General features: G+C 45.5%; 1 protein-coding gene across 1 annotated transcript; it reads left to right on the plus strand.

The window, feature by feature from the left end:
• The first annotated feature begins 795 nt into the window (after positions 1–795).
• Positions 796–10,428, plus strand: CHMP1B (charged multivesicular body protein 1B). The gene is made up of 8 exons (XM_054388510.1): positions 796–814; positions 3,381–3,478; positions 4,645–4,791; positions 5,866–5,934; positions 6,331–6,438; positions 7,417–7,460; positions 8,325–8,397; positions 9,692–10,428. The coding sequence occupies exons 1-8, from the start codon at positions 799–801 to the stop codon at positions 9,734–9,736; spliced, it is 600 nt and encodes a 199-aa protein (XP_054244485.1). The 5' UTR covers positions 796–798; the 3' UTR covers positions 9,737–10,428.
• Positions 10,429–10,756: the final 328 nt, after the last annotated feature.

Raw genomic sequence — 10,756 nt, forward strand, 5'->3', positions numbered from 1 at the left:
TTAACACCATATCCTCAGAAGGGACTCTTTCAGCAGGGCCTGTTGTGACAGGACAGGGCAGGATGGTTTTAACTGTAAGAGGGAGATTTAAGCCAGATATAAGGAAGACACTGTCCCAGGATGCCCAGAGAGGTGGTAGATGCCCCATCCCTGGGACCATTCCAGGTCTGTCTGGCTAGGGCTCTGAGCAGCTTGCTCTGGTTGCCAATGTCCCTGCCCATGGTCGGGCATTTGGACTTGATGGCATTTAAAGTCCCGTCCAACCCAAACCATTCTGTGATTCTGTCCATGTAATTTTCCCCTACCTACTGCCAGGGTTCCACTGTGTGAAGTGCTCTAACTCGGTTCAGATCCTACAGTTGCTCTAGATACACATTAAGCGGCCCTCAAAGATTGCTGCCAGGCCTGCCGCCGAGAGGGGCCTTCCCTGCCAGCCCTCAGGCGGCCGAACCCGGGCCCTCCCTGTTAGGGCAGACCAGAGGCTGCACATTCCGCGGTGCTGGGGCAAGAGAACTGACCCAAGCCCTACAGGAGGCCAAGCGGCGGCCGTGAGCAAGGTCCCCACACCGACCCCGGGCGTGGCCTATGCGCGCTCCCGCCCTCGCCCTGTGACCGGCCGCCGCGCGCACGCGCACCCCGTCCCGACCCGCGGCGGCTGCGCGTACCCGGGCGGGGCAGGCGGAAGCCGGAGCCGCCACAACACCCAGGAAAGGGCTCAGTGCCGGCCCTCAGCTCCGCTCCTCGCCGTTCCCCTGCGCTGGGCCGGCCGGAGCGAGCGCCGCGGAGCCGCCTGCCGCCATGTCCAACATGGAGAGTATCCTCGGGATGCGGGTCCCGTCCGTGCGTCCCTGCTGTCGCGCCCCTCACTCTTCGGTACTGCGGCCGCTGCCGGTCACTGTGGGCGCACCGGGGCTAGCGGCAGAGGCCCGGCGGCTGTCGGGCCCTATAGGGCGGGGGTCGCGGCCTGGGCTGTGTGGGAGCCTGCGGCGCGGAGCCTGAACTTGGTGAAGGCCTGGCCGAGCGGGGACCTGGTGCTTCTGGGCCCGGTTTCTGGTCTGGAGCGGGTGGGGTCGGCCTGGGGCTGCTCCGCCCCGGGAGGAGCCCCCGAGACGCAATGGGGTGCGGTGGGAAGGAGGAAGCGAAGCTCTTCACTCATGAAGTGGTCGGGGGAAGGCAACAGAGCAGCCTGGGGACCGTGCTTTGCTTCAGGAGCAGAGGTTGAGTGGTGGGTGCGATACCGATAGGGGCTCTGATGTGGGGACTATCCTCCCTGCGTGGATGGAGATAGGAATGAGAAGTTCGATTTCGTTTTCCAAGGCAAGATCAGTGAAACTCAGCTGGGGGGCAGAAGGAGGAAGGCAGCATCACCTCTTCCAGAGCTGTGGTGCACGGAGGGACAACCTAGTTCTTGAGGAAGAAAAAGCAGTTTGTGGCACGGAGTAGTGAAAATTGTCAGCGGAACATCTGCCATTGCATACCTCCAGCACTGGGTATAGACTGGAATGATGTCAGCAAGGCTGACCTGTCAGCTGTCCCCTCTAACAGTGACCACTGTCAGCTGAACAAACTGGGCTGTGTTTCCTGGTGTTGAAGTTACACCCTGAGAAAACCCTTATGGGCAAACTCAAACTTCCTTGGTTTATAAAACTTAATGCACAGGGGCAAAAAAAAGCTTTAAAAACTACGGAGGTCTTGGTACTGGCAGGACTCAGTGTTGCTGGTTGTTATGGGAGTGCTGGAGCAGGTGACTGTGAGTCACAGTTACTGGTAGAAGTTGGGTTTCACTTGGATTGTGGCACGTTGAGAAAGGCACTTCCAGGGAGGAGGGAGGATGTGCTCTTTGTGGGGAGGAAGAGCTGTGGAGGTGGCAGGGTAAGCTGTTTTGCTACCAAAGGTAAATGCCTCAAGTGAGTAACTGAGGAGGTTCGTTCAAGATAAACTGCTCTGAAATGCTGCTTCAGTGCAGTTGATGTAAATAGGTGATGTCATGTTTTACCTGGTTCTTCTGGTCTCTGACCTCAAGTATGCTGCAATGAGCGACTTGAAGGTATTTTCCGGTTTGGTAAATTAATCTGTGACTCAGCGCAAGACACTTAGTGCTGCTGGATGGGATGGTGACAGGTTTTAAAGCACAGAAATATAAATACAGGCAGAAATTTTAGTGTTTCTGGTCACTATCTTAATCAGTACCTTTGATCTATAGGCACAGACTGTAGCCTGCTTGTAGTGTTTATAGGATAGGGTAACAAATACGCCACAAAGACTTCTCAATATCTTCAGATTGCTGTCAGAGCTCTAAGATGCGTGACTGAGCTTTAAAGGGAACAAAAAGCCCAACCTAAACCAACAATTCTGGAATAATTTGTGTACTTGAAATATTAAAGAAGCCTCAAGTACCTCATAATGTTTAGGGTGTTGTGCTTCCACTTATCTGCTAATCATCTTAGTACTTGCTTTGTGTTCTTCTTGGGACATCAAAAGGTGACATCAAAGAAGCCTAAAAGCTTTGTACTTCTATTTTGTTCGAGAAAGACTGATAATATTTGGAGGCTTTCATCAACAGTAGTTTCAGAGGATGGGGTTTTAATTGTCATTTGTATGGCACATTGTTCTCTGTTGTAACAGTTTAGTGCAATCGTTCTAAGTCACCATGAAGTCTTGTTCTACTTTGGTCTCAGAGCTCTCAGCTTAAGCAGGGCTTGAATAACTTGAAAATATCTCTTGCTGGATTGAATATTCTTTCCCCAAAGGTCAGGTGACAGCTCTCATCTGGGAACCCTACAATCGCTCACACGGCCCAGGGCTGGGAGGCTGCTCTGTGATGTAGCTGCAAGAGCAATTTAAACCCAAGATAATGCTGTGACTCCAAAGGGCAGCTCTGCCTCCCAGTGTGTAGCTGGGGATGGTCAGCCAAGCCGGTTTGCTGTTACACTGTTCATCTGCCTTGTTCTTCCTCAGTGGCTGCTTTTTGGGTGGGGAGGTTCTGAGCAGGTCAGCAAACTGCACTTTCATTTCGGTGAGAGTCAGGGGATGTGATTGAAAGTAGCTGGCAGAGGAAGGGGTTTTCAGTTCCTCTTGGGGGAGGTTTGGTTTGTTGTGTTTTTCAGTCTGAGGTGGGTTTGATGTTAAATGGAGGTGTTTGGGATCTGAACTTACTTTTTAAGGCCTCACACTTTAGAACCTGGAGCCCAGTGGCATTTTGGCTGTAGAGCAGCTGGGTAGGCCTCACTGTGTGCAATTCAAGGGTTTGCACTTTCCAGGTTTTAATCTCACTGACAGGGAAACAGTGTACTCTAGGTTTGGTAACACCTAAAATGGGAGAGCAAGACACTGCAGTGAAAGGATTGATCCTGTTCTCCAAGCCTTAACTTGCACTGCAGAACACCTCTTTAATTTGAAGTTTGCTGCAAAGGAACTCAACAGGAACTCCAAAAAATGCGACAAAGAAGAAAAGGCTGAGAAAGCTAAAATTAAGAAGGTAAGGAGTGAGGCTGAAACAAGTGCTTTGGGTCTGTTGTTTACATATAACAGCAGGAGAATAGCTGGTGGTCTTTCCCATTTTCCTGGTATGCTTGTTAATAACACTATGGTAAATGCTTGTGATGTAAAATACATGACTATAAATCCTCCTATGCTTGTTAATAAGTGTGGGGATACATTCTGTGTGTCCTCTTGTGGCATTCACTTCCTGAGAAGATTTGTCTTGTGTGTATTTTGTTAGAGACTTGTTCTCAGAGTTATAAAATCATAGAATTGTTCCAGTTGGAAAAGGCCTCTAAGATCATCCAGTCCAACTGTTATTTAACTCTACCAAGTCTGTGGCTGAACCATGTCCCTCAGCAGCACATCTCTGTGCCTTAAACACTCCCTGGGATGATGATTCAACCACCTCTCTGGGCAGCCTGTTCCAGTGTTTGAGAACCCTTTCAGTGAAGAAGCTGCCTCTAATATCCAATTTGCACCTTCCCTGGTGCAACTTGAGGCCATTTCCTTTTGTCTTATCACTTGTTACTAGGGAGAAGAGACCAACATCCTTACCTCGCTCCAGCTTCCTCTCAGGCAGTTGTAGAGAGTGAGAAGGAAGGTCTCCCCTCAGCCTCCTTTTTTCCAAACTAAATAACCTCAGTTCCCTTAGCTGCTCTTCAGAAGACCTCCAGACCCTTCACCAGCTTTGTTGCCCTTTAAATATTAAAAGTAAAAATATTTAATCTTAATGTTTGTCATTTTGTATTAAAAAGGTGTATGAAGAGCAGCTTCAAAATAATTTTTGAGTCCTTGAAATAGGAAAGAGACTGGACTCACTTGTCTCTGCTTCTGTCCATGAGATAAACACAGATACAGCTGGTATGGTTCTGAGTCTTGATAGTGAAAACATGTTCAGGAACGAGAAAATGTTTCTGGAGCTCTGTAAAACAAAACAAGTAGGAACTTGATGTGTGTGCTGGATGCCTCCCTTGGAAAAGAGTTAGGGCTTCACATCTTGAAGTTTAAGAACTGTTAGGGGAGGAAGGATGGATTTGGATTTTGTGATACAAAAGATATTGTGCTTATTTCAGAAACAAAATGGACCTTTCAGAAATCATGTCTACAAAAGCAAGGGGGGATTAAAATGCATTTTCATTGTTCTTTTCCTTTTTTCAACAGGCAATTCAGAAGGGTAACATGGAGGTGGCACGGATACATGCCGAGAACGCAATCCGCCAGAAGAACCAAGCCATCAACTTCCTGCGTATGAGTGCCAGGGTAGATGCTGTTGCAGCAAGAGTTCAGACTGCAGTCACAATGGGCAAGGTAAGTAAGTCTATTTTCACAGATCTGGTGCAAGGATGATCTTCTTAAAAGTGGCTTATTTCTGTCTGTAATGAGCTGAAAAGTTTCAGTCTGGATTTTAGATACAGCAATAGTAAATCAGGAACTGGAATCCTCCTGGCAGCTGCTTTTTTTGGAATAGCTTGCTATGATTTGGTCTTGAGAAGAGAAGACAGAGGGGATCTGATCAATGTCTATAAATATCTGAGGGGTGGGTGTCAAGTGGAGGGGGCCAGGCTCTTTTCAGTGGTTCACAGTGATAAGACAAGGAACAACGAGTTCAATCTAGAACATAGATTTCACCTCAACATGAGGAGAAACTTCTTTCCAGTGAGGGTGACAGAGCCCTGGAACAGGCTGCCCAGGGGGGTTGTGGAGTCTCCTTCTCTGGAGACTTTCCAAACCCACCTGGATGCATTCCTGTGCAGACTACCCTAAGTGATGCTGCTCTGGCAGGGGGGTTGGAGCTGATGATGTCTTCAGGTCCCTTCTAACCTCTTATATACTGTGAGACTGTGATTTGTAGCTGGTGATTTCTGTTGGCTGTCATTACTCAGTATGTTTTGTTGCTTACACTTGAGATTATTTTGTAAAGATCATAGAATCATGCAATTGGTTTGGTTGGAGAAGACCTTTAAGATCATTGAGTCTAACCATATTCTCATTCTGCCAAATTTGGGGCTAAACCCTGTTTCATAGCACCACATCCCTGCATCTTTTAAACACCTCCAGGGGTGGGGATTCTGCCACCTCCTTGGGGAGCCTGTTCCAGTGTTTGAGAACCCTTTCAGTGAAGAAGTTTCTTCCAACATCCAACCGAAACCTCCCCTGGTGCAACTTGAGGCCTTCTCTGGTCCTGTTGTTACTAGGAAGATAGATATTGCTCCTCTTCTAGGACCTGTGACTCCAGAAGCCTTTTCTTGATTGGGTAGTTTAAAGTACACTACTGTACTGCTCTTCAGCCAGAGCTTGTTCTCTGTGGTTAGAGATAAGAGAGCTTGGTAGGAAACTGCTCGCTCTTCTTTCTTTGTACTAATTTCCTTTGCCTCCTTTCAGGTAACAAAGTCGATGGCAGGGGTAGTTAAGTCTATGGATGCCACACTGAAGAGCATGAACTTGGAAAAGGTAAATTGTAGAATCAGTAAGGCTGGAAAAGACCTCCTAGATCAAGTCCAAAAATGGTCTTGCTGCACATCAAAAGCAAAAAGGGTAATGGGTGCGTTTTACAAAGGGGGATTCCAATCAAGTGAAAAGGTTTTGTCATGAGGTTGGTAGATCCTGGGATTAGTTGGCCGATGTGGTTGTGATGCCATCATAAATGGAGATGGTCAGACCTTGACTGGAATCAGCCCTGACTGACCTGCTTGGACTGCAGTGTTGAATCAACTTCAAAACTGACACTGGGAAGGAAAGGAGACAAGGTCCTGATCTCCAGAAGCTGCTTGCACTTGTAGCATGAGTCTGGTTGTGCCAGTTGGAATTTTTCTGCAGATCACTGATTCAGCTGCTAATTTTTTATAGATCTCTGCACTAATGGATAAATTTGAGCATCAGTTTGAAACTCTGGATGTTCAGACACAGCAGATGGAGGACACAATGAGCAACACTACTACACTAACAACGCCACAGGTAAGAACAGGCCATCTGCTTTAAAAGACAATCCCTGTCTGAACTGTATGGAAATGTCCACTTCTCTTCTTTCTACCTCTTCTGAGACACAGCAGCAACTGGAGCCTTTTTCCTTTTTGCTTCTTTGTGGTGAAGAGTCCATTTCAAATAATAGTCACAAGTAGAGAGGATCACATAGATGTATTTTAATCTATTTCACTCTTACAGCATACATTCTGTCTTGAACTTTAACCCTCCTACTCAACAAGCAGCATTTTGATGAGTTCTTAATGAACTTCTGAAGCAGAAGACACTGCAGCATTAATTATCAAAGCACAGATATGCTATGAGGAAGTCAATAGTTCCAACTCTTTGATGCTAACAAAAGTGCATTAGTCACCACCACATTTCAGTAGTATATGCAAAGGGAAGGTTGTTAATTACCTACTTCCAGTTTATGGACATGTGTTTATTAAAGCAAATCTTTAACAGTGTTTAGCATAGTTAACAAGTCCTAGCGCCTATCCCCTGGTGCTGTTGCTGTTACACAAGGAGCTGAATATCTGATTCCAACACAAGGTTTGAGAGAGAAAATGTATTTTGTCAATAAAATAAACCTGAACCCAAATCCAATAACCCAGATCTACTGGAGATCAGCTTTTCTCCATCCTCTGCAAAGAAGTGTTTTGGTAGCTAATAATCAACACCTGAAAGAGTCAAGTAGGGTTTTTTACAGATCATTTTCATTCTTTGAAGAGTTGTTTCAGAGGCTAGAGCCCAATTAATGGGTTTTAACAAGGCTGAGAACCTCTACTCTTCGTTTTTTGAGTTCATGCAGGGCCCTCTGGTGGTTAAGCTCAAAAGTGTTCTGGAAAAGGCATTTAGTTTTATTAAATTGGTTATTTTTTTCCAACTTAAGTTCTGTTCTCTCAAGATTTAACAAATGAGGTTATGCTAAACTACAATATGCAACAATCAGTTTTGTTTTGTTTATTCCAGAACCAAGTGGATATGCTCCTACAGGAAATGGCAGATGAAGCAGGGTAAGTAACATTTTGAGTGACCATCTCTGATATGTAAATCTTGGTTCCAGCAGCCCTTTCTGGTTAACTTGAATATCAGAGCCCCTTGGTTTACACATGTCTGTCTTTTGGAAGCAGAGAAGAATCAACATTTTCCTTTCACCTCTGGACATCATTCTCATAATTAGCTTAGTTGCCATCATTTCATTCTGTTTTCATGCAAAGCTGCTGTGAATATCAAGATGCAGGATGGTTGTGCAGAGAAGCCTGAAATCATGTCACTTGTCATGTCAGGAAAGCATTGCATTATCCACTCAGATTGGCTTTAGCATCTCTTTTCACTGGCAGCCAGTGATAGAACAAGGAGCAGCAGGCATGAACTGGAACCCAGGAGGTTCTATCTGAACATGAAACGTCTTTGGTGGGAGGGTGCTGGAGCCCTGGAGCAGACTGCCTAGTGAGGTTGTGGAGTCTCCCTCTCTGGGATGATTCCAAACCTGCTTGGAGACTGTGATCCTGAGCAGCCTGCTGTGAGTGACCCTGCTTTAGCAGGAGGGCTAGACTAGATGATCACCAGAGGTCCCTTCCAACCCCCACCATGCTGGGATTCTGGGATTAGCAATCCTATCCAGGTTTCTCCATGCTTTTCCTCCTTTTCTTTCTTTCCCCACATTAACACTTTTTGCAGTTGTGCTCTCACAAGCTGGATGTTGCAAACCAAGTTGTCATAACATATTTAAGCTTTTTGGGATCTCCTGAAATACTTCAGGGTATTTTACTTGCTTTCTTGGTGATGCATAAGTTTCCTTTTCTTGTCAGTTATTGTGCTTCTTCATTTAACCATGCATGCCTGACTTGGATTTTTGTTCTGTTTTCTCCTATCAGTCTTGATCTGAACATGGAACTACCTCAGGGACAGACAGGTTCTGTTGGTACAAGTGTTGCCTCAGCAGAACAGGTAAGTGTTAGGTTCAGTTTTGTGGTTTGAGAATTGATGCTTCCCTTAGTCAAAACAGGCTTGCTAAATTGTAGTTAACTTTCAGCAGTCCAAAAGAAATAGAAATTAGTTGAAGCCATCTTGCAGTCAAAATGCTTTTAACAATACATTTGTCTGCTTAGTAAATCCACAAAGCTTAGATGTTTCAGGTATGTGTTTGCATGATTATTTCACACTTCCAAACAGCTGACTCTTCTACTTGCTCCAAATGTGAGTCCAGCCATCTGCCATAGGATACACAAGGCCTTTGGGTTTTTTCCCTTTGAATGTGTGAAAGATCTTTTGGGGTTAGTGCAAAGCATCCCATTTTGCTGTAAGCTAAGAGCGTAGAGTTTCTTGAGTGTAATTAACTCCTAACATTAAGTTTGCACAGATCTTTTGGTGAGTTGCTTTCTCCATTCCAGGGGGCTATAGTTAAGGGAATTTAAAGAAAACAGTTTCTCTGTCATCTTGTTGTTGTGCAGAAGGCTTTAGAGAACCTTGTCTTAACTACCCTAAGTATCCCACATTCTCTGAAATTAATTTTCACCTTGTGCCCAGCCCCCTAAAACAGACCAGCCTTGGTCAGCCAAGGCTGCATCCACATAAACATGTAGTTTTGTTGGAGCTGATTTGCACTTATAAAGATGAGACATTTAAAACAAACAACCCAAACAAGCCCTGTCTCTGTGTGCTGTGATCTGAAACTCCTTCCTATCTGCCCACTACTGGAGATAACTGTATGGATCTCTGGTCTTACCTGGCACAACTATTCTTGGGGGCTTAGGCAAATCTTGTTAAGGCTTCTGCCTCTGCTATGAGGACAGGCTGAGGGAGCTGGAGTTGTTCAGCGTGAAGAGGGCTACAAGAAGACTGCAGAGGGACTGTTTCCAAAGGCCTGCGGTGATAGGACAAGGGGCAATGGTTTGAAATGAGAGGAGGTTTAGATTGGATGTTAGGACAAGTTCTTTACCTTGAGGGTAGTGGAACACTGGAACAGGTTGCCCAGGGAGGTGATTGAGGCCCCATCCCTGGATATATTCAATGTCAAGCTCAACAGGGCTCTGGACATGTTGTAGTGAGGATGTCCCTGCTGACTGCAGGGGGTTGGACTAGATGACCTTTGGAGGTCCCTTCCAAGCCAGCCCATACTATGATGCAGTGTGAGATAACATCCTGTCAGCTGGATGTGAGGTTGCTTGCCCACTGCAGAGCTGTGCAGAGATCAGTTCCCATGTTACTGACAGCTGATTTCTGTGTGTTCTGCACCCTGCAGGATGAGCTGTCTCAGAGACTGGCCCGCCTACGTGATCAAGTCTAACAGAGCTGCAGCTCTCTACCTGCTTTCATAATGCCCTCTCTGTACCTAACCCTTTGATACACTAGGAAAGTGTATCCAGTATGGCTGTGGTGTCTGAATATTTGTAATGTAGGGTACTCTACTTCAAGCTTGCTACTCTTTCTAAAATACATTATAAGTGACTCAAAAATATCAGCTCTCTAATGTCCTTTTTCTGTACATTTTGAAGTTGATATATTTTTTGGCAAGCTTTTTTTTTCTCAGAATCAAGTTGACATTCTGAGTCAGCTAGTAATGGTGGTGCATTCTAGCTGAAGGAGAAGCAGGTTGCCATTGATATTTTAAATTATGAAGTGATTTTTTTTAAATTATGAGAACTGTTTGTGGTGGAGAACTGATGTGTTCAGTTCAGGTGATAGTTGTAGATAACTTTCTGACACAGCCAAACTCCTGGAACAAGCAAAGGTGGCCAGTGTGGACTTCATGGACTTAAAGAAATGGGCTTCAGTCTGAGGTTTTTAGTCTTTTCCAGCTAGAGTAATTGTGTTGAAATTGGACTTTCAGTTAAAAAATCAAGTTACTAAAAGCTGCTTCCATGTATCTGGGAACTTGTATGGTGTCACCACCTTAGTACAGGAGGAATAAAACCTATTTTTCAACTCTTTGTCAGTTCTGTTGAGTGTTGCAGCTTGCTCCTTGTTTAATGTCAAGTGATGTAGCTTCTCTTTGTTACTCCTCAGTGTCCTGGGGTACAGCCATTTATGTCACTGACTCCTCTGTTCTACCAACGTTATAGTTCCTGCTGATCAGGACTATCCATTTCCATAGATTTAAGCTAAGAAGCTTTATATGAAGTAACTGAAGCTGTTTTTTTCCATTCCTCCATCTACCTTTGCTTTTATCTAGTCACTTTTTAATAGTTAAGGAGAAGTCTTGTGATCCTTTTCCCCACCCTTCTTCCACATAGGAGGGTACAGCAGGTGAGAAGTGGGTGAGTAGCATAGGCCAGCTGGGTCAGAGGGTGCTGTGTTGGATGAAGAA

The sequence above is a fragment of the Indicator indicator genome, chromosome 17 (genome assembly GCF_027791375.1).
Source record: "Indicator indicator isolate 239-I01 chromosome 17, UM_Iind_1.1, whole genome shotgun sequence".
Classification (NCBI taxonomy): Eukaryota; Metazoa; Chordata; class Aves; order Piciformes; family Indicatoridae; genus Indicator; species Indicator indicator.

What these genes read in the sequence shown, in the direction of transcription:
- CHMP1B (XM_054388510.1), top strand. An exon ending in AGAAAGCTAAAATTAAGAAG is followed by an intron (nt 3,479 to 4,644) that starts GTAAGGAGTGAG and finishes TTTTTTCAACAG; the next exon opens with GCAATTCAGAAGGGTAACAT. An exon ending in CTGCAGTCACAATGGGCAAG is followed by an intron (nt 4,792 to 5,865) that starts GTAAGTAAGTCT and finishes GCCTCCTTTCAG; the next exon opens with GTAACAAAGTCGATGGCAGG.